Below are 24,886 nucleotides of genomic sequence, written 5' to 3' on the forward strand. Positions count from 1 at the left end.
GATTTCTGTTAACACTGTGTGCTTCCAAATCTGTGTGTATCTTAAAGCAGCAGTCTTCAAACTGGGCAACACCTGCCCCCAAACCAATTGTGGAAGGCACATGGAGGCTTTCTAAGGGACTATGTAAAGGATAGTTTAAGAGTATTAAGTTTCAGGTTGTCAATGTGCATGTTTTCTTTGCTAAAATCGACCTGCCTCAGAGTGTGTCTGTATCAGATACGTTTCCCCTTGGTAATGTACCTCTTCCATTCTATAATAAAGCAATACTTTTAATCTGACCTCAATCTTATTTAGAAAGTGAATGATTCTAATTACTGGGCAGTTAATTCTTTTGCCAGAATGGTAATTGCCAATGGCTTTTAAGAATATTGCAGAAGAACTCAATTGAGTTGTCAGCTGATCATTAAAAGTCATTTTTGATGACATACCTCCTGTGATTTTTGGTACATTGTTTAGTAGTTCAAAAACATGATTATTTGTATAAGCAGAAAATTTCCTACTCCCAAATATTTAGAATGGAGGGATACCAAGAGTGAGAATAGAGTTAACCTGAACTCTATTTTTTTCTAGAATAATATTCATCCTGGATACATGACCTAAATGGGGGTGGGAAGGGAGGAGGAAGACCCTGGCCATTTCTTTACGACATGTTTTTCTACAAAAGCTGGCTTTTGTTATTTCAGAGTGATCATAATTTGTGATATGTGTGTTATTTGATGAGTAGTATTACAGTAATTCAATGATAACACAATACAAAGGAAAATTTTTAGAATTTATGTCTTAAGGAGTTTAAAATAAACTTTTTTATTGCAGGGAAGCATGATAGGATGATAAAAATATTTTCAAGCATAAGATATGTTGGGAATAAACCTATGTGGGGGAAGTGAGATAAAAATATGAATTCAAGGATAAAAGGAATTAATACCAAGTTCCTGACTAAAAGGAGAGCCTGTCCGTGTGCTTTTCAAATAGATGGATAATAGTAGATATCAAAGTACTGTGGCATTTATATTCCATTTATAAAAGAGATCTATACTACTGCATCTCGCAGCTAGCCTTGTCCTGGACATACAATGTGTGCTTCATAATAACTTTTTGACTTGAAGTGATTTGTAGTCCGCCAGGATTGTTGGCAGTATTACAATTGTATGCAATGATTTTCTTTTGGAAACACAGGTGAAGAAAAAATTAGTAGCCCTAGACAGCCTTTGATGTGAGGAGTAGGGGGAAGAAATATGAGAATAGCTAACAGAGCACCCAGGATGGGGTTGGTAGATTGTACAGAGAAAACGAAGATCCAGTAGAGGGAATCTTATCTTGTTATTAAATGAAGTGTGAACAACCCTCCTCTGGGACTTGACAGTTATACTCTTGCTATTTGAGATACGAATTCATTAATTTATTCAATATTCAACAAATATTTATTTAGCACCTACCATATACCAAACATTGTTTTAGGCAGTGAGATGAGACAGGGAAAATGTATTTTTAATGAATAAGGAAGTAAAATCTATTACAGAGAAATCAGTCACATGGGCAAAGACCTATGTGAAATTTAACAATGTAGCCAGAAATTCCCTCCCATTATTTTTTTTTGTGACAGTGTGTTTATGTGCCTATGGAAAAAAATATAAACCTTTTTTATTCTATTTAAAAATCTCAGCTTTTCAGAGGAAAGACATTTTATAAAACTACCAAATAAACAGTAACGAAAGGGTGACTTTAAACTTCAGTAAGATGTATAGAAAGACATTAAGCTAGATTTTTCAAATAAAGCATGTAGCAAAGGAGAGGGAAAATTTCCAAACCTATTTCACAACTCATGATATAAAAATGAAATTGTTGACTTTTAATAGTTGCAAAGTTAAAAACATAATTTACTAGTATAGACTGAAATGGTGAGTAGTCAGTTGATTCTTAAAAGTCCAAGAACAAAGGCATGTTTTCTCTTTTAATTCACATAGAGTATTTTATTAACAGTTTTCTCCTGACAATCATTTTATTATTTATGTTGATCTCTTTTGTCTTCAGTAACCCCATCCCTCTTATCACATAGCGAATCTGTTCACCTGGTTTTATGGATTCTATCCCTTAGCTATCTTTCCCATCCTATTTCGTAGTCACTATGGTGTCAGTTTCTTATCTGTATTATTATAATAGTTTCCTCTAATTAGTTTTTCCCTTTTTTTTGTTGTTTTTTGGCTTCCAACTCATCCTTTATAGGGATATGTGAATGATCTTTTAAAAATATAAGTCTTACCATTACATTTCTCCTCAGAAGCTCCTGAAATGACTCCTTAGCATGTTTCAAAAGACCATTCTTAATCTAGCCCAGCTGATTTTTTTTGCCAGCTCTTATGAACAATGCTAACTTGGGCATTGATATTGGTTATCTTTACTCATTTATAAAGTTCTCATTCAGTTTACTCTGATTATGATTTTATAGGATGTACATTCTTAGATTATTATTGACTTTTTTACATTTATGACAATTTTCAGAGAATTGAGGAACCCCAGAAAAATTCTCCAGCATTCAGTTTAAGAATTGTGGCTCAAGCCCTGGCTGGAGAAGCACAGCGGATTGAGCGTGGGCTTCAAACCAAAGGGTCGGCGGTTCGATTCCCAGTCAGGGCACATGTCTGGGTTGTGGGCCAGGTCCCCAGTAGGGGCCACATGAGAGGCAACCACCCATTGATGTTTCTGTCCCTCTCTCCCTCCCTTCCCCTCTCTCTAAAAATAAATAAATAAAATCTTTAAAAAACAATAAAAAATAAATAAAGAATTGTGGCTGTACTTCACATAAGGACAAATGTGATGTCACTTGTCCTAAAATGACATCACATTTTAGACTAGGATTCTATATGTCCAGAATACACTGAGTCATAATTTTTTTCACATTATTTAGTCATAATTTTTTTTTGAATATGTGCTGGAAAGGTATCATCACTATTTTGACACCTAGTTTTTCCTAGTACAAATCAAAGTTGCACATTCCCTTTTGCCTGAAATACAAAGGTTTTTCTCCAAAGATCTAGCATGAAAATTCTCAGTTCTAAACTTTCATAGTGAATTTCATTGCTACCTGTATATCATGGGCAGAAGTCTTAAGAGAAGTTCTTAATCCATCCTACCAATCCTTTCCCTAGAATAATACAAATGTTGTATTTGAAGAGGTGTTTTTTTTAAATTTCCTTGATAAGACTCTTTGACAAATTTACCTGAAATGAATTAACATGTTGCAAATACCTGTGTTAGCGAACAGAGAAGTTTAAAGATCAGAGATAAGGCAGAACTGTAAATACTTGGAAACAACTGTACATTGAGAAAATCATTGATATCTTGATCATTTTCAGCATAGTAGCTGAGTTGATTGCTCAAAACAGAATTTTAGAAGTCAGATTAATCTTTTATTTTTTTTTACTTTTTTTAATAACATTTTGATGAAAATGGAAATGAAGTGACTAGAGCTATATAAAATTTTGTGTTTTAACTTGGGAATTTACTAGCAACAGAAATATTTAAATTATCAATAATATTTACATTCATGAAAAATGTAATTATTTTTGACATTGAGTATTGCAGTCACTAAGTTTGAACACTTACTGTTTTGGTTAATAGTTTTTAAATGATATGAAATATAGTATAAAAACTCTCAGAGGATGAAAAGATTTTTGTCTGTGCAACAAGGCAGAGGACAAGTGTGGTTTTGCAGATAGAGCAAACTTAGTTTAAAAATATGCATATGGGTATCTTTGGTTTAGGGAGAAAAATAATGGCTTGGGTTAAGGAAAAGACCTAGGGAAAAATTTTGTGTATCTCAGTATTAAGCAAATTGCCAGATTATTCCATAATTCTTGTTTTCTAAAAACAAAGCAACAAAAAAAATTTTGAAATTTTATAAATGACTTTCATCTTTATAAAAACTGTGAGACAGGTTTACTCACTTTTTTTTTTTAGATGAGAAATACTATAGAGCAATAAGGAATTGTCAACTATAAGCTCTAGCACATTATATGATGTGTTTATGAAATGTTCCTTTAGTGGAGTTAGAGAAAGTATACTTTTTGCCATTCACAGCCTAGATTATATCAGGCTCAAGTCTCCTTTTTGTTGAAAAATAACAGAAATTTTAAATAATTGATTTTAATATGAAATTTTAATCAAGAATAATTTTGAACCTTCCAATGATGTTTTAATAAAAATTGTTAGAAAAAATAGACATAGTTGACATCCATTTTATTGTTTCACACACTGTAGGATGATATATTTAAAACCAAACACAGCAGTATGATATTAAATGTACACAGACTACTAAAAACAAAGATTGTTATTAAAAAAATTAACTGTGCTTGTTATAAGCTATCTATGGAAAAGAGCAAAGGATGAAAAAATATTGATCATGAATAAACTGAAGGAGGAAGTACTCTGGTATTTTGACATGAGGCAAAGCACACTTTCAGGAAAAAGTGTTACTTTATCAGAAGGTAAAAATGATATGCATAGAATAAAACAGCTTCAGTATATATGAAGCAAAACTAGACAGATCTAAGAGACAAACCCACAATACTGGAAGATTTTAGCATACCGATAAAAAAAGAAAAAATACTTTAAGGAAATAAGTGATTATAATTGAAATTATAGACCACACTCATTAGAATGGCTATTAAAAGCAAAAACATCCTGGCTGAGTGGCTCATTTGGTTGGAACGTTGTCCTGTACCCCAAAAGGTTGCAGGTTTGATCACTGCTCAGGGCACATACCGAGGTTGCAGGTTCAATCCCTGGCCAGGGCATGTATGGGAGGCAAACTATTGATGTTTCTCTCTCTCTGTGTCATACATACAGACACACAAACACTCTCTCTCTCTGTCACCTCTCCCTTTCCATCTCCCCTAACCCCTTCTCCTCTGTCTCCTTTCTCCCTTCTTTCTCTGAAATCAATAAACATACATCCTCAGGTGAGGATTAAAAAATGGAAAATATTTATCTTAAAATTAGTATGGAATTTCAAGGAACCTTGAATAGCCATAACAATCTTGAAAAAGAACAAAGCTGGAATAAAGCTGGAGGTTTTACATTTGCTGACCTCAAAACATATTACAAAGCTACAGAATCAGAACAGTTTTGTGCTGGCATAAAGAAATACATGTAGATCAATGCAATAGAATATAGAGAGCCCCAACAAACTCTCATATGGTCAAAAACAATTTTCAACAGAGATGCCAAGACCATTCAGTGCGGAAAGGGCAATCTTTTCAACAAATAGTATTGGGAAAACTGAGTGTCTAAATGCAAAACAATGAAGTTGGATCCGTACCTTACACTGTGTATAGAAATTAAGTCAAAATGAATCAAAGACCTAAATGTAACAGCTAAATAATAACTCTTAGAAGAAAGATAGGAAGAAAGCTTCATGACATTGGATTTGGCAATGATATTTTAGATAGGACACCAAAAGCACAGGCAACAACAACAACAAAAAGGTAGCCCCGGCTGGTGTGGCTCAGTGGATTGAGTGCTGGGCTATGAACCACAGGGTCGCTGGTTTGATTCCCAGTCAGGGCACATGCCTGGGTTGTGGGCCAGGTCCCTGGTGGAGGGGCACGTGAATGGCAACCACACATTGATGTTTCCCTCCCTTTCTCCCTCCCTTTCCCTCTCTCTAAAAATTAATAAAAATCTTTAAAAAAAATAAAAAAAATAGGTAACTCATGATCTCTGAAGCAATTACTAATAAAATACAAAAAACAACATGATTCCAATATTGAAAAAATATTGTGATCTTTACATTAGAATTTCATTAGAACTGAAATAATTGAGTAAAGAATATAATTTCAGTTTCAAGACTAAAATTATGCCAATGATAGTGTAGACATTTAATAACAGGAACTGTTTACAATATATTTTTTAAAAAGCAAATTGTCAAGTTCTGTTCAATATTACAGACTGATTTATTTATACCTCTATTAAAGCTAGAGTTAAAAAGTAGAAAAGAAAAGGTAAACACACACATAACAAAAAAAAGAAAGGGTTGGGGAATAATCAGTGAACAAAAAATTTCAACAAATAATTCTGAGAGAAACGGTGTGAACATGTTGTCAAATGAAATGGAGCCCAGGAAGCTTCAGTACAGAATATCCTGGAGAGATGTCCGCGTGGAAATAAGGCTCAATATTCCCAGAACAATCATGGTGAGGCTGTGAAGGCTCTAAATAAAAGATGAATAGGAGATTTTGGGGGGTTATTTTATGGAACAAATGTGCCTTATCTTCCCCATTTCATTGTGCAGAAAGATGGGCAGTCCAGGATTTCTTCCCAGGCCAAAAGAGGAAAGGACCCTCTTCAAAGAAATTAAAAAGAAAATAGGAGCCCTGGCTGGTGTGGCTCAGTGGACTGAGTGCCAACCTGTGAACCAAAGGGTGGCTGGTTTGATTCCCCATCAGGGCACATGCCTGGGTTGGGGGCCAGTTCCCCAGCAGGGCATGCATGAGAGGCAACCACACATTGATGTTTCTCTCCCTTTCTTTTCCCCTCCCATCCCCCTCTCTAAAAAAAAATAAATAAAATCTTTAAAATAAAAAAGAAAATAGGATAGACTTCCAGTGAAGATGAAGGCGTAGGCAGGTAAACTTCGATTCCTCGCACACATAAGAAGTATGACAACTAACCTCAAAACAAAATAAACCAGAAATGCCAAAAAATTGAACTGTTTGGAAGTCTGACAACCAAGGATCTAAAGAAGAAATATTCATGCAAATGGGTAGGATGGGAGGAGATGGGGAGCCAAGGTAAAGACGACATGGTGTGGTGACAGCTGGTAGAATGGGCAGTCCTACATTTGCATGTGGCAGATAAAAACTGGGGCGGACACCTGGGGAGAAAGCCATCCCAGCCCCAGGTCAGACTGCACAGCTCAGGGTTCCAGTGCCAGGAAAATAAAGCCTCATAACTTTGGGCTATAAATGCCAGTGGGGGCTGTGGTGGCAGAAGAAACTGCTGGTCTCTCAGAACAGTCTGTTTAAAGGACCTGCATGGCCCTAGAATGTACGCAAACCCACCTATTCTGGGATTCAGCACCAGGGCAGCAGCTAAGAAGGGCACCAGTCACATCTGGGAAGTGACTGGAAACATAGTGAGAGCCAAGCAAGTGGCATGGCTCCCTCCCCTACTCTTCCCCCACAAACAGCAGCACAAAGTGGGGAAGCAGGTCGCCCCACCCTGGCAAATATGTAAAGCTCCACCCCTTAAAATGTAACAGGTGTGCTAAGACAGAGTCAAAGCAGCTTACCTAATACACAGAAACAAACAGGGAGATTGCCAAATTGAGACAAAAAAGTAAGGCCCAAATGAAAGAACAGATCAAAGCTCCAGAGAAAGACCTAAGTGAAATGGAGATAGTGAACCTAACAAATGCAGAGTTCAAAACACTGGTGATAACGATGCTTAGAGATCTCATCGTGTACGCCAAATGCATAAGGGAAGAAATGAAGGCTACACTAAGTGAAATAAGCCAACAGTGAAGGGGAGGAAGCTGGGGTTCAAATCAATGATTTGGAACATACAGAAGTAATAAAGTCAACCAGTACAGAATGAAGAAACAAGAATTCAAAAAAAATGAGAGAATAAGGAGACGCAAGGACATCTCCAAACGTGCCACCACCCGAATCATAGGGATGCCAGAAGGAGAAGAGGAGGCACAAGAAATTGAAAACTTATTTGAAAAAATAAGGAAAGAAAACTTCCCTAATTTGGTGAAGGATATAGACATATGAGTCCAGGAAGCACAGAGTCCCAAACAAGTTGGACCCAAAGAGGGCAACACCAAGACACAACATAACTAAAATGCCAAGGGTTAAAGGTAAAGACAGAATCTTAAAAGCAGCAAGAGAAAAGCAGAGAGTTACCTACAAAGGAGTTCCCATAAGACTGTTAGCTGATTTCTCAAAAGAAACTTTGCAGATTAGAAGGGACTGGTGAGAAGTATCCAAAGTGATGAAAAGCAAGGACCTATAACCAAGATTACTCTATCCAGCAAAGTTATCATTGAGAATGGAAGGGCAGATAATGTACTTCCCAGACAGGTCAAGTTAAAGGAGTTCATCATCATCAAGCCATTATTACATGAAATGTTAAAGGGATTTATTTATGAAAAAGAATATCAAAACTATGAACAATAAAATGAAAGCAAACTCACAACTATCAACAACTGAATTTAAAAAAAACCAAAAAGCAAACAACTAGAACAAGAACAGAATCATAGAAATGGAGATCACTTGGAGGGATATCAGTGGGAAGGAGGAAGGGGGAGAATTAGGGAAAAGGTACAGGGATTAAGAAACATAATTGGTAGGTACAAAATAAAGGGATGTTAAGAATCGTGTAGGAAATGGAGAAGCCAAAGAACTTATATGCACGACCCATGGACATGAGCTAAGGGGGAGGGAATTTTTGGAGAAGAGTGGGTTAGCAGATAGAGGGGAGCCAAGGGGGAAAAGTGGGAGAATTGTAATAGCATAATCAATAAAATATAGTTAAAAATTTTAAAAAAGGACAAACTGGGAAGTACCTTTAGTTTGTTTCTTTCCAGGGTAATAATTCCCACTACTCCTATTCTCAATGTGACATGTTTACTTAGCAAATTTAGATGTGATATATTGAAGAAGTGTGCTTTCAGTTTTGCATTATGCAATTTAAAATTACTCCCATTTTCAAATTCTTATTTGAAAATTCTTTAGTGAAAAGTTCCTTTTCTTAATATTTGTTTAGTGGTTCTTGAAACAATAATTATGCAGTTACTCACTGGAACCGAGAGTAAGAAATTCATCACTTTTTATTTATTAGAATTATGAGACAGTTCTAAAAGGAGGAATGTAAATGACAATTGATAAATCATTTTGAATAACAAGTTGAAATTTTCTAATTAGATTGCCTTGTTCTATTTTTGTGTCTTGTGATTTAAAGGAAGTGGTCAACTTAATTAAAGACTGTCCTTCCACAACATTAGTGAAACTAAGTTTTATCTTTAAGCAAATTATCATGGGACTTCCGCACCAATACAGCTTAGATAAAGGTCAATTGAGAATGAGCACATGTAGAGAGAAATAACTAAGCCAGTCTGAAATTAATACTCTCCTTGTTCAACCTACAGATATAATTCTAATTCATTTATAACAATATTACTTTTGGTAGACAGTGTGAAGAGCTTAATTGTAATTAGTTTTGTTGGATCTATTATTTTATTCTTACAAGTCTCGGTATACTGAATAAGCTGGATACTCGCAGCCATTTAATACAGACTTAAAGCATATAGACTGATTACTAAGTTTTAAAGTTGGCAATTACCACAATTATGAGATTTCTAACTATTAGTTTTTCCCTTGAAAAATTTTAAAGCAGAGGAATATAGTTGCTGCAACAGATATCAGCCTTTAAATATGCCAGTAAACTGTTTCTTTTCATTCTACTTTGCTGATTTGGGGTGGAAATCATCAGTTATCTCCATTATTAAAACAAAAAAGGAAAAGAAAATATTAAGCATCTCAGAGCTTTATTAAGCTATAAGCTAGCCAGCAGTATCTGCATAAAACTACTCCCTGAATGATAAAGATAAATTATGATTTTGCACAGACAATAGGCTCTTAATAAATTTCTGTTGAATCATTAAGTATATTCTACAGTTGATATATAGGCACTGTTAATTAGGTAAATGAATGGGCAGTCAATGTTAAATTTACATTATAGAGAAGATTAATGATAAACTCATTTTAAGGTTTAGAAGCAAATGAAATAATTATTTGTTAGGTTGCACACTTGAGAAAAATCACAAAGGAAAGACAAAATAATTAGCTTTCATTTTGCATTGTTTCTGCATATTTTAATTTGCTTATGTAACTACAAACATAACTCACTTTAAAGCAGTCTAGCAAAGAAGTTAAATATTCATTATATGTCTTTAGTGTACCAGGCACTAAAATGGGTTCTTTTTGTATTCTGTTTCATTTCATCGTTAAAACCATCCTGTTAATTATTACTACCTTCAACATCTACACATGATAAAATAATATTCAGGGTATTTAATTGTCTTGTCTTTACTTAAAAATCTCATAGGAAATGGAACCAGAATTTAAATCCAGAGCTACAGATATTCAACTGATACATCAATCCTCATTGCTGCATACTTTGAAAATCTACACTGGCTAGGTCAGTCTAACTCTGAGGGTCATATTATTTCAATTATTTCATAATATTATATAGAGTCAGTGATTCTCTTTGGCAAGTTTTCTTTGGGAGCTAGAGACACAGTAATTACTAAGGTTGATATTAACCTTTCCCTAGGTGGATTTTTCTTGTTTTGTAGCAGACTTCTTTAAATAAACTATTATACAATGTGTTAAGTGGTAAGTAGAGGGAGTAGAGACTGCTGGGGCACATAGTAGGGGCATTGACTTCTACTTAACTATTTTCAGATTGGCTTAGATATCACCTCTCCTATCTGAAAGTCTCAGGTGTGCCTTATGTGCTTTATAGTATTTTGTATTTGTCTCATAATAGTACTTAACATTACCTGAAGAGAGGGATCTTGTCTTTGCCTTAGCATTGTGACTGGCTTATACCAAACTGCAAGAAATATTTGAAAACAAAGGACATAGAATCAAGGTTTGAAATTGCAGCAAATATGGGAAAGAGCAGTTTTAGATAAGCATTTATGTGTCGAGATGTGAAGGGATGGAGATTTTCTTGCAATGTAGGAGGAAAGTTTGTCTTTTAAGAATGAGGAAGATGATCTGAGATTTATAAAGGTTTCAGATAATCACTGTAAGGATGCAAGAGGAAAGAAAGAAGATGAGGGTGGAATGGCTGCTTTTGGAAGACTATTTCTAAAACAAAAGATGTTTAGTTTTACAAACCCAAGTTGTAATGATGTAGAGGGGGTTGCTGTATCTGCAGTGCTAGGTTCTCCAGTTCTCAGTGTAATGATGTAGAGGGGGTCGCTGTATCTGCAGTGGTAGGTTCTCCAGTTCTCAGTGTAATGATGTAGAGGGGGTTGCTGTATCTGCAGTGCTAGGTTCTCCAGTTCTCAGTGTAATGATGTAGAGGGGGTCGCTGTATCTGCAGTGGTAGGTTCTCCAGTTCTCAGTGTAATGATGTAGAGGGGGTTGCTGTATCTGCAGTGCTAGGTTCTCCAGTTCTCAGTGTAATGATGTAGAGGGGGTTGCTGTATCTGCAGTGGTAGGTTCTCCAGTTCTCAGTGTAATGATGTAGAGGGGGTTGCTGTATTTACAGTGCTAGGTTCTCCAGTTCTCAGTGTAGTGACACTAAATGATGAGAGGACTTTCAGAGCTGTTTGCAGTTGCATGAGACTCCTTCAGAAGACTTTTGCAGTGGCCGAGTATTACTTGTGAAAAGAAAGGAAAAGCTGCCAGCAGGATTTAAAAAAATACTACCCTCCACCTGCAAATTGAAATCATGGTAGATACAAGGGCAGGGCCCAGTCTGAACTCTGTATTGACACCAAAGAAAGTGAAAAGTTTATTTTTAAACAGGATAAAGAAGCAACCAGATCAGTAAACTGTGGGAAGGACATCAACCTCATGTTTCTGGTACCACCCCATGGTACCACCTCAGTATTTGTCCAGCCCACTCTCCTGTTGCAGTTACAAGTCCGATGATGGCTGATACAGAGATGGCTTCTGGTTCTAGTAAGAACACCTTCCTTTTTCTTTATAATCTCATGTTGGAAAAGGCAGAAAATATGTTGTGGGTTTATCTTTAAAAGACGATCTGTGGAAGTCCTTTTACACATTGCTGCAGCAATAAGAAAGCAGTGTCTGAGAAGCTAAAGAAGCAGGGGCTAGAGTCTCTAACCATTTCTACTGAGGAGTGGTGACTGATTTTGGAAAGACAGAAGTGGCTGTATTAGTTTGCCAAGGCTGCCATAACGAAGTAATGCAGACTAAGCGGTTTAAACAGCAGAAATTTATTTCCTCACAGTTCCAGAGGCTAGAAGTCAAATCAAGGTGTCCTCAGAGTTGGTTCCCTTTGAGATCCTTGGGGTAGGGATCTGTTCCCTGCCTCTCACCTTGGCTTATAGATGGTCTTCTTCCATTGTGTCTTCACATCATCTTCCCTCTGTAGGCTTCTGTATCCAAATTTCCTCTCTTGTTAAGGACACCAGTGAGACTGGCTTAAAACCCACCCTAATGACTTCATTTTAATGTAACATAACTTAATGTAATTACCTCTTTAAATACCCTATCTCCAAATATAGTCTAATTCTGAGATACTAGGGTTTAAGACTTCAACATGTAATTTTGGGGTGTGGCGATACAGTTTAGCTCTTAACAGTGACTTTTTCATTTTTGTCTTTTGCTTTCTGTCCAAAGGCAGTTTCTAGAATGGTTTTGAATTGGTTCTTCTTTTCTCCATTTCCACAAACTCTGAAGCTAGTACTATGTCTATAGCTTGTTAAAAGAAAAACAGTGTACATTAATATTTAAGATACTGAATAATTCATAGGAAGGCTGAATGCTGCTATAAAGTGTTCTTAAGTCTTTAAACTCTTCTAATGAATGAAATTAAGGGAACTTCGGGGGACAGAGGTAAGATTAATTGTATGATAAGCCCTATGTAGCTTTATCCTTCTGTACTGAGAAGTAATGGTTGAAGCATTTTTCAAAGGTGACTGGCTATACTAGTTTTCCCTGATAATTGTAAATCTGTAATAACTCAATCACATAGCCTTGTCACTGGAGTATTTGTTAATCATTCTGAATTAAGGTTTTGCCAAGGTTCTAATCACTCAAACCTTTACTACTGAAAACTTAATAAGGACAGACTAAGCTTTCTAGTGTAAATACCTTGAAGGAAAAAGTAATTCCTAAATATACAAAGAGGTAACTTGACTGTCTGTGTTGCATCCTGTGTTAGCTCCCTCTGTGTTAATATTTGATAAGGTGTTTAATTTATATGAGACTTCTAAAGCAGAACCAAAGCTCCTCTTCGGGACAACTCACATGTTTAAGATAAGGGATCCTGTATGAATGTACCAAAGCATTACCATACAGTAGCTATTACACTCTACTAAAGTGTTACACTATCTGAAAAAATAGAATGTGTAAGTCATCAGGATGGCACAGAACAAAGATTAATGCTTCATGGAGTACATTTCTTAGACGGTTTGCCGCATGTGTGAATAGTTGACATTTGTTTGTACTATATGACCGATGATTTCACTGAAAACCTGCACAATTCAGTTTTAGCTCTGGATTCAGTTGACCTTTGTGAAGTATTTATCTGTGTAGAATAGGCATTTACTTTGTTTGAACCTATTGGGATTTTTTTTTCATTTCATATTAAAGAAAGATTTTCTGGAAGAAAAGATGTATATATTAATGCTGAGTGATTTGGTTTTTGGGTGGCTCTTTCAGTGAGACTTTTGAAACATTGAGATGTTAAGTTATTAATGAATCCTGAGTATGGAGCTCTTTGTGTTTATTAACAGCCTCTCTCATTTGATCCCAAACCAAAATACTTTTATTGGCACTTTTCTGAAAGTTCAGGAAAAAAACATCACCAATTCAGACTTATTTATAATGAAGGAAGAACATTTAATTGCCTACCTTATTAAAATGTGACTCAGTGCTTATTTCTAAAACTGGCTTATAAAAATTGGATAGTATAAATAGCAATAAGCAATGAACCATTTTAATGAGTACCCTACAATTTTATAGTTATTAGTCTAAAATTAAAACCCTATACTTCTTTCTTTAGGGAAAACCTATTTACCACATGCCACCATATACACAAACTACATAGTGACTTGGGTGAGCTCTCCCCAGAGATGTTGATAGAAGAGTCTTAGCCATTACCATCTCTCTCCTGAGTCATATTTGAATTTTATTTTGTACATTTTGCCTAGTATGGATAATAGAATATAGTATATGGATCATCTCTGTGTGTACAGTCTTTATCAAACCGACTCATAGTCCTCTCTTTGCCTTCTGCCCTCTCTTTAGTCATGGAATGTGTTACAGAGTCATACACTTTGTATCAGTACATTTGAAGTCACAAGTCTGTTTTATACTTTTTATGTTGTTGGATACTGATAATCAGAATTTTACTAGGAAATTAAATAGATTTAGTCTTAGTATAAAATTTTAAAAATAATATAAATAGAAAAACAATCTTGAGGCCTCCTTGCTTTCCTGAAACTCTTCTACTGACTTCATTTACCTCATACTTTAGGTATCCATAATATTAATCCATATGTCTATATCTTGAACATATTTTGTCCTAGTTTTTTTTTCTGCCTTTCAATTTATTTTATGGGTTTTTAAAAATTTAATTGCACAGAACATTTAATCTCAACATATTCATTCAGGTTTATTTATCTTCTATGACTTTTTTATTTTACATACAAATACATTTCTATTTCAGTGTCATGTATGTTATTTTATATGCTTTTACATTAGTGTTTAGTCAGTCTCAAGTTTATTTTTACAAATGGTGCTAGGATGAGACTCACCTTTATTTTTTGTTGTAAAAATCGTGAATGAATGTTGAATTTCTCCCATGCTTTTGGGATAGCAAATATTGTATGGTTTTCCTTCTTTAATCTGTAATGTGGCATGTCAGCAAACAATGGAAGTGGCCAGCAGCACACCTGTCAGCCCTGCTGGAGCAGCATTTCTTAGAGAAAGCTCACAGACAGGGATCAGTAGCTCAGTGGGCGAGTCTCTATTGATTCATTCTATTCTGAATCAGAACGCAGAGATCTGAAAAGGCCTTATGACAAATTTCATTATAGAAGGACCTTGACCATGTGCTATGGAACTTTTCGTAAATAATTAGAGAAACACCAGTTACTTCCCTAACATGATTCCAGAATACATTAGTAGTATCATGTGGCAGAACTTTGATTCTAGCACAATTCTGAAAGCATGGCATTCAAGCTTGATGGGCAGTACTGGCCCAAATGAAATCTAAGCCTTGTGGTTACAGCTAGCTCTAAAATGCTGCAAGTTACCAGTAGGATCGCAACACCAATAGGCCACGTCAGTGTACATGATTGGGTTTGTACAAGCCCCCTTGCTGGCATAATGTGGGCTGGAGGTAGCAATGAGAATGGATTGTTGACCAGAATTGATGGCCATAGTCAGATTCCATGGAGCTTTGCCGAACTTCACATTTTGGGAGGCTATCTTGCAGGGGACCAGTCTCGACTCATAATTCTTACCTCTCATTGCCAATTTGGCCCTGATTAATTTTCTCTAACAGATCTGATTCACTTCACAGACTCATCTGCTTTAGCTAGGATTTTTTAAAATCCACTTTTCTAAGTGAGATTAACATAGTCTTTGTTTTCATATGCTCTCCTCTCTGGCTTTTTAAATTTCCTTTTGAGTTAAAAATATACAGGGTATCCTCTAGTAACCTAAAATTTTTTAAGTCTTACAGTTATATTTATAATATGATTTCTTGAATTTTCTCTTTCTAAAGAATCAGCTATTGGGTTACTGATTGTTATGTAGCAAACATTTGTGTACACCCCTAAGTTCATATGTTGGATATATAGGCACATCTACATGTATGTCTGTTTATCTATCTCTGAAGAAAGAGATTTATATTAAGCAATTGGCTCATATGATTGTGGAATTTGATGGAGTAGACCAGCAAGTTGGAGACTCAGGGAAAAGTGCATTTCAAGTCCAAAGGCAGTCTGCTGGCAAAATTCCTTCTTGCTTGGGGGAGGTCAGCCTTTGTTGAGGCCCACCCACATTATGGAAGGTAATCTGCTTTACTCAAAACCCGTTGATTTAAACGTTAATTTCATCCAAAAGCATCCAGGATAATATTTGGCTAAATAATGGCACTCTTGCCCAGCCAAGTTGGCACATAAAATTAACCATCACACCCACCTAGTTCCTCCATTCCCCAGTTCACAGGTGACCATGAGGATGGCAACTTGCATTCCTGGTGCACCTCGCTGGTACCAGAGGATTTGACCACACAGAGCAGAGTACAATCTTTGCAAAGTTTAAATTGCAGACACGATTGATCCCTCTCTACCTCTTGGTACTTCAGCAGGTACTTTCAAAAACAAAGAATTGTTTTTATTATTACACGACCATAATGTAGTTGTCAAAATCAGCAACTTAACTGATATTAATAACAATATCTTAAGAGTAAGGTACACACACATATTAAATTACACACAATTTAACTAATAGTATTTGATGAAATACTATTATCACATGGGCACATTTTATATGTCTTTAAATTAATTTTTAGAGAGAGAGAAACATCAATTTGTTGTTTACTTATTTATGCATTCATTCTTGTATGTGCCTTGACCAGGGATTGGACCCACCAACCTTGGCACATCGGATGATGCTCTAACCAACCAAGCTACAAGTCCAGGGCCACACAGGCACATTTTAAAGCCCCTTGTTACAAATTGTAAAATTTCTCTCCCAAAGTTTCCACCAATTTGCCCTTATGTCAGTAGTATATAAGAATGTCAAATAATTCTTTATCATTTTAAAATTGTAAATATATTTGTTAGATTAAAATGCAACTTCTTCAGATTCATATCCATGGAACCCCTATCTCTCTTTGCTACCACAGACCTTACCTCTCTTACCTGCAGTTTTTTTTTCTCCTTCATGAAATCTTTCTAAGAATAAGTTTTAAAATTCCCTCTCTGAGAGTACTGTGAAAACTTTCAAATTTGACTGCCCCTAGTACAAAACCATTTTTATTCCTGTCACTATTCTCTATTATATTTACTTATTTTTTAAAAACTTGTCATTAGAACTGCTCTATGAAATAATAATGTTGCAAATAAAATTACAAGAGGTTAAATGACTTTCCCAAAGTTATATAACCAGTAATTGGAAGATTCTGGACTCCTCTTGGACTTTCTGATTTCAGAGCTGATAACATCAAATTGGTCTGGTTAGGTGGGAAGGTCTGTGAAATAGTCTGTTAACATTTGCCACAGGGAATTTACATCTGCTATCTTTGTCTTGAAGATTGTGATAAAAGCATCTTCCATGAGAGATGTTTTGAAGATATCAGACTGAAGGTTCCAGATGGGGATCGAAGGTGATGAAGAGTGCTAGATGTTAATGATGGGCAAGAAATACACCTTTTAGACTAACATGATTGCCTAGTTAAGGGAGAGTACATATGAACCGAAGACAGAAAGAAAAACTGAAACAACACTGAAAACCAGCACATATTGCAAAGCAAATAATTCTTAGCAAGTCTTCAGAGCTGACAAGACTAAATAACACAGTGATTAAAGGGTGGATGGTGAAATTTAAACTCCGATACATGGCTAAAAATAAGATAGAGAAGCTGGTAATCCAGCACCAGGTGTAGAGAGGAAAAGCAGCCAGAATGGATCAATCATGAAACATTAAAGGACAACGTTTTAGCCCTACTCTTCTTACTTCACAGATAAGAACACTGAGGCCTTCTGAAGATTACAGAGCTAGAAGTTGCATAACCAAGATTAGAAACTACATTTTTTTTACTCCACATCCGGAACGTTTCCTACTGCCTCTTGAATATTATAAAAGTTTAATACATAACATTAATATTAACTTATTAATTACTTCAAGTTCTCTTGAAAGTAGGCACTCTTAGAGTCATTGGTTACCAGTGAGATATTATCTAGAAAATAGAACTGATGGAAATTGAAATTATAAGGCTGAAATGCTCCAACTCTGAAGACAGTGATACAGATACTATTACTTTTTTCAAACCGAGAAGCATTGTATCATCTGGGATAGCCTGTGGTTAAAATGGATTACTTCCTATAACAACGATGTTGAGGAGCAAAAGAATAATGACAGTTACTTTTTGTTTGGAAGAACAATCATTTTTCTCATTCACATACAAACAAAACTATTTCTATTATAAGTAGCCATTTATCTTCATTCCTCTTCTGTATGTATTTATTCACACTGTCTCGTTAAATTCTGATATTGTTCAGAACTCTTTGGGTGTGTTGTAATTTTACCATCTGGGTTGCATCAGTCATAAAATGCATATATATTGTAATAAAAATTGATGCTTCACAAGAATTCATATTGGCCATACTCCATCTTAAAGACCTTTGTTCTGTTGAACAATGGAACTATGTAATACTTCAATTCAAGAAGAATTGATCTTACTTTCTATTTTTTCAGGCTCTGCTATACCATTCTAAAATAACAATCACAAAATAAAAAAATCTTTGGAGAATTTATGTAAAATCTATATGGAATTTTCTTATTTAGCTCATGATTTTCACTTTAATGCTACAAATATCTATAATGATTATAGTGTATTAAGTTGTTTAGAACTGTTTAGTGGAGTTCTACAGACCTTGGTGGTTTCTTTAATAAATTCAATTTAACTAATAATGCATTGTAATATATTGTTACAAGCAAAAAAATTGCTCACTAATCCCTTTCCCATCTGTTAGAATGTTTATCTAGTTCCAAATGCTTCACAGAAATATAGGAGAAATAGAGCAAAATTAAGGAAGTGATATGAAAAATCCCTGCATATAAAGCAATTTTTAGGCATTTTGGGATCAACACACAGCAACTTTCCCATCATCAACTTGTTCATCACTGGGGCACAAAAATAATGTTTCTTCCTTCAGATACTTTACACTCTAGTAAGCAACATGCAAATCAGGTCCCTTGGAGAGAAATACAGAGACTAGCTGAGTGACTCTTACACACCAGGTGAATGAGAAAATACCTACATTGAAATGGGTAGGAAAAGCTGAGATGCACTCATGCCATAAATCCTCAGTGTAGCACCTTGTAATCAGGAAGGAACCCTCAGCTCCCAGCTTCTCCCTGAGGACCACATATCTAGCTCCCCAACTTGTATGGCTGCTACCTTAGGGTCTGGCTCCCAAATCACCTAGCTCTGACAGCCAGTGGAGCTCAGTATTTGTGAGTGAAACAAAGACTTGGAACCACATTAAACAAAAAGGTGGTTTAAAACAGAAGTGTGAGTATTTACTATGCTATAACACTGGGCTCAACACAGAGGAACTAGGCCATAACATAAGGATATGAGTTTGCTCCTTGGAAGGGGTTTGACTGCAGACTTCTAGTGCACCCAAGCATCGGACTTCTAATTAGCTTGCATTTAGAAGTTGACTGGGCTCCTCTAGAAGCTGGAAGGGCTTGTGGATTCTTCCTTCATCTTCTCTTCCCTCACTCACTTCAGTGGTAAAAGCAAGGTTCCAGCTTCTCCCTGGAAGGCGCTCCTCCACACATCTAGCACACCAAGTTTTATGGCTATCACTTAGGGGAATGGCTCTCAAATAAACTCAGCATCCATAAGTCCCCCTATAGAAAACAAAGAGGTGATTTTTAACATACTGTGAGTACTCTCTGCCCCTATCCTCTCGTCACAGCTTTAGCCAGAGGGAGCAGGCAAAAATTAAGACTCCCAGTTTCTCCATGGAAGGGATTTGACATACTTTTCCAGTTGCTGCCCACGGGTCAGGCTTCTAATTAGGTACTGGGATCTGATGGGTCACAGAATTTGTAGTCCTATGGGACCCTCAATGGACATGTGGAAACTTTCTATGCTTTCTTTCCCCAGCTCACCCCAGTGATAAAACTAATGGAGATAAGTGATTTACCTGTCAGATAATTCAAAGTAGTGGTCATAAGGATGCTCACCAAGGTCATGGGAGTAATGTATGAGCAAACGATTTTAACAAAAAAAATATTAAAAAGTACTAAAAATTATAGAGCTAAAAATTATAGAGCTAAAGGATATAATATGTTAACTGAAAGTTTGAGTAAAGGGTCTCAACAAGAGACTAGAATAGAAGAAAGGATCAGTGAACTTTTAGATAAGTCAGTGGAAATCAACCAAACAGAGGAACAAAAAGAAAAAAGAATGAAAAGAAATTAAAATCATTTCAAGGACTTAGGGGACCCTATCTCCTGGATGAATAAATCCATTGTGAGAGACTTAGAGGAAGAGAGAGAAAGGCAATCAACAGAAGAAAAAAGCAAACAAAATATAACCAGAGACACTGAAGTTAAGAACAATCTAACAATAGCCAGGGGTGAGTGAGGAGAGGGGATTACAGGAACTACTATAAAAGACACATGGACAAAATTAAGGGGGAGGATGGAGCTGGGGGAGGGAGGGGGGTTCGGCTGGGGTGGGGTGGAGGGATGGGGAGAAAAGGAATACAACTAATTGAATAACAATAAAATTTTTTAAAAAATGAAAAAAAAAAGAAATAACGGCTAAAAACTTCCAAACCTGGGAGAAGAAATAGACACCCAGATCCAGAAAGTATAAAAAGCACCAAACAACATAATCCTAAGAGACCCACACTGAGACATTACAATCAAATTGTCAAAAGTTCAAGACAAAGCATCAAAAAATAAGAGAAAAGCAACTTGTTGTGTATGAGGGAACCCTCATAAGACTAAGCAGATTTTTCAGTAGAAACCTTGTAGGTCAGAGGGAATGGGATGACATCTTCATAGTACTTAAAGAACTGTCAACCAAGAATACTTTACTTGATAAAGTTGTCTTTCACAATTGAGAGGTAAAGATTCCAATGTAAATAAAAGCTGAAGGAAGTCATCACCACTATATCTGCCTTACAAGAAATGTTAAAAGAATTTCCTTTAAATGAAAGAATTCTAATTAGTAATATGAAAACATGAAAGTATAAAACTCACTGGTAAAGGTAAATATAAAGTCAATTTCAGAGTACTTTAATATGTAATGGTGGTGTGTAAATAACATATTACTCAGAAATATTAAAAGACAAAAGTATTAAAAATGACTAGCTACACAACATCTAATGGATACACAACATAAAAATTGACATTGTAATACCAAAAACAAAATGTGGGAGAAAATAAATGGGTAGAGCTTTTGTATCCTATTAAATTTTCCTTAAAATGGACTATTGTAACTATAGAATGTTTTGTGTAAGCCTCATGGTAACTAAAAGCAAAAGCCTATAGTAGATACACTAAAGATAATGAGAAAGGAATCAAAACATACCACTACAGCAAATCATCACATCACAAAGGATGAGAGCAAGAGAAGAAGAAAGGAACAAAGATCTACACACCCACAAAAGAATTAACTAAAGGGTAATAATACCTATCAAAAAATACTCTACTGTCAAACAATAGATTTTAAGTGAAAAGTTGAAAATAAAGTCAAATAATAGTGATAAAGGTGTCAAATTATTAAGAGGATTGAAAATGTTTATGCATCCAATATCAGAGCATCAAAATATATAAAGCAAATATTAATGGAACTGATGGGAGAAATAGACAGCAATATAATAATAGGGGATTTCAATAACTCGCTCTCAACAATGGATAGATCACTCAGACAAAATCGATACAGAACCACTAGACTTAACTATGTTGTAGATGAAAAAAATCTATCAAACACATAGAGAACATTTCATCCAACAACATGCAAGCATACATGCAACATTCTCCAGTACACGTCATATGTTAGGCCACACAACTAATATAGAAATAACAAGCATCATTTCTGACCACAATGGTATGAAACTAGAAGTCAGTAACAGGAGAGAAACTGGAAAATTTTCTTTGGATGCATGCACATGAGTGGAATTAATAGGTTAAAAATTGTGAATGATGGCTGTTGTAATATATTGGCAATTTTTTCTAAAGCAATTCGTAGTTATCCTGGAAAAGTATATGATGAGTGAGTTTCTAAATATACAATTAACTCATGAGTTACGACCTTCTTTACATGGTTCTTATCCTTGGCTGGTAGTGTTCTAATAACTCATTAACATAATAAAGTGGTTTTTAAATTGGTTTTGTATTGCACAATAAGCTCCTAGTAGTTCTACTTGTATTTTAGTTAAATTAATTATATATTAGTAGTATACACATAACAAATATTGAAGTTAGAAATTGGGAGCTTAATCATACAATACTAACTTTTTATATGTTCACAATTTTTATAATAATTTTATAAAATTTTTATAATATAATGAAACTCAACTTTTTTTCAAATCAGTTAATAAAGGCAAAATTACATATTCAATAAAGTTCTTTATTTTTTTAACTTTCTCAATTTTCTAATTTAATAGAAATAATCAAAACAATGTGGCTTTCAAAAAAGAATTTAAACTGATCTAATGCACTCTATAACACATTCCAGAGCATTATAACAAGAAATATTTACAGGCAGCTAGTGTATTAAATAACCATGAAAAGAAAATCTTGCTTTTATTCACACCAGCAAAAAGCACAGGAATGGAATGATTAGATACTGCGACTCTTTTTCAAAAATTAAAAGTTCTTTAATTTTCTTAAAACAAATTTCAAATTTTCATATGGTGAAATATTTTGCTGCACTTGATTTTCCTCAAAATTAAAAAAAGAGTGGGATCATCAAGTCACGCTATTATATATATCCACAGGCAGTACGCTTAGTGAGTAAGATCACAGAATTTGGAACCAAAATACCATCATTTAAATTCCACTCTACCGTATACAAGCTCTGGGACCTTAAACAAATTTTCTTTGCTTCAGTTTTCTCTGTAAAAAATACATACTAAGGTTGTTGGGAAGACTATATAAATTGTGTGCATAAGGCACTTAGAATAACACCTGGATCAGTGTTCAATAGGCTTAGCTATTATTATGACAAAAGTATTGAATATCTACCAGATGTGTGCTGCATAGTAGTAGAGTAATATATATATAGTTAACCTCTGCTCTTCTCCTGCTCCCTCATACTGTTCTTATATTTAATTCTGGAGCATTTTCTGCCCAAAGCAATTGATGCATCTCTTTCGTTCTTTTGTTTCTATGTAGCTGGGAATATACATGTTCAACATGTATGATCTTTATAGGATAGAGATTATGTGGGCACAGAGGGTATCAAAGAGCTATTTCTTGGAATTGGTTTGAACTTTTCTTATACTCTTGAATCCTCATTCTTTTATTTTTCCTCTTATTTATTTTCCAGATTAAGTGCATTTTTGGAAAAAGAAAAATTTGAAAGTAAGATTATAGTAAACTATTGTAACATTCCAATGGATTCCTCCGTGGAAGACAACATATATGTAAACAAAGTGTGGGTTCAATGTGAGAACGAAAGTTGTTTGAAATGGAGATTGTTGTCAAGTGAGGATGCAGCCAAGGTTGACCGCGATGAACCATGGTATTGCGACATGAACACTGATTCAAGGTATAATAAGTGCTCTATTTCTGAAGAAGACTTTCCTGAGGAGTCTCAGTTTTATCAAAGTGGACTTAAGATTGTCTATTCACAGCTACCTCTTGGTAGTCTGGTTTTGGTAAAATTACTGAATTGGCCAAGGTAAGATTTTTGTTGTTGTTTTATAATAAACTTTTGGGGTATAGTCTTGCTAAGTTTATGAGTTTTTAAAACTTTTCAAAGAATCAACTTTTTCTCTATTGTCTAATTTTTAAAAATTGTTTCCTGATCTCATTCTTCTTTCCCTTACTTCTTTGGGTTAATTCTTCCTTTTCTAGCTTCCTAAATTGTAAACTTAGGTAACTGATTCAAGTCTTTCTTCCTCCTGATACAGGCAATTAAAGCTATATATTTTTCTTTAAGTACTGCTTTAGCTATATCCCATGAATTTCAATATGTTGTGTTTTATTACCATTGAGTTTTCTTATGGTTTCTTGAAATAAGTTATTTAAAGTATGTTTTTAAATTACCAATATTTGAAGACTTAAGATATCTTATTGTTACTGTGTCCTAATTTAAATCTATTGTAGTCATATTCATTGAATCTTATTTTATGGCCTAGCTTGGTCTATCTTAAAAAGAATGTGTCTTTTGTAATTGTTTCCTAGAAGCCTAAAATATTTTTTTCTTCTTTTTCTCCTTCTTCTACTCCTCCCTTTCTCCCTCCCTTTGCCTTCTTCCCCCTCCTCTTTTAGATTTTTGTACATTTAATCTTGTCTACCTCAGTGTTTCCCATTCTGCATTGATTTTTCCAAGTATGCAATGTGCTGTATGTAGTTTCAAGTCTTCTTTATTTCAATTAAGTTTTTAAAAAAATTATAAGCATTATTCCATTGCATTGTTTGCATTTTCTTATTTTGGGACTTCTATATTACTTATGGTGGATCTTTGGTTGTCTTAGGTGTTATTCTTCAACTCTTTTCATCTTTAAAAATTTAATTATTTTTGTTTTCCACCTTTTATCTTCCTGAAGGTATTATCAATTGAGCTTAATGTCTTTTGTGTTTCTTCTAATTTAGTCTTTATTGAAAAATTTAAAAATTCTTGTATAAGTTTTGCCACCTCTCCTTTCAAATCTTCTTTTTCTCCTATCACCTATTTCTTTCAATTTTTCTAATTCTAATTTATATATTTTTCACAACCTACATTATTTTCTTAATTTCTATTAACCCATCTTGAAATCTCAGGTACCATCTCTTTAAAGGCATGTTTTCATTTTTTATAGGGATGTTAGTCATTTTTAACATAATAACTTTGTATTAGATTTTACTATCATCCTTTCTTGTTGTACACTTTATATGAAATGAATTCCTGTCCTCCAAGCAGAGAATAGGAAGTCAGAACAGATATTTTTAAGTCTGTTTTTTCTCTGTTGTTCAAATTGAATAATTTCTAGTATTCTTTCTTTAAGTTCACTGATTCTTTCCTTATCATATTTATTCTGCTGTTGAGCTATCCATTGAGCTTTTTATTTTGGTTATTGTATTTTTAGTTTTAAAATTGTCATTTGTTTTTCCTTATATCTTCTATTTATTTGTTACACTATTTTTTTGTATCTTATTTAAATGTTGTAGCAGGCTGCTTCTACTGTGCTGACTGGATATGAGGGTACCTC

The 24,886-nt window shown here is 34.9% G+C and overlaps 1 protein-coding gene and 1 pseudogene across 1 annotated transcript in view; both read left to right on the plus strand.

Moving 5' to 3' along the window:
- The window catches only part of ZCWPW2 (zinc finger CW-type and PWWP domain containing 2), a 96,766-nt gene that overhangs the window by 2,219 nt on the left and 69,661 nt on the right, over nucleotides 1-24,886 (plus strand). The window contains exon 3 of the mRNA XM_053929266.1: nucleotides 23,020-23,373. Coding sequence (XP_053785241.1) covers nucleotides 23,020-23,373 — 354 coding nt within the window. The remainder of the gene's footprint in view (nucleotides 1-23,019; nucleotides 23,374-24,886) is intronic.
- Nucleotides 7,347-11,948, plus strand: LOC112309716 (SIN3-HDAC complex-associated factor pseudogene; annotated as a pseudogene).

Source organism: Desmodus rotundus, chromosome 8, assembly GCF_022682495.2.
Source record: "Desmodus rotundus isolate HL8 chromosome 8, HLdesRot8A.1, whole genome shotgun sequence".
Classification (NCBI taxonomy): domain Eukaryota; kingdom Metazoa; phylum Chordata; class Mammalia; order Chiroptera; family Phyllostomidae; genus Desmodus; species Desmodus rotundus.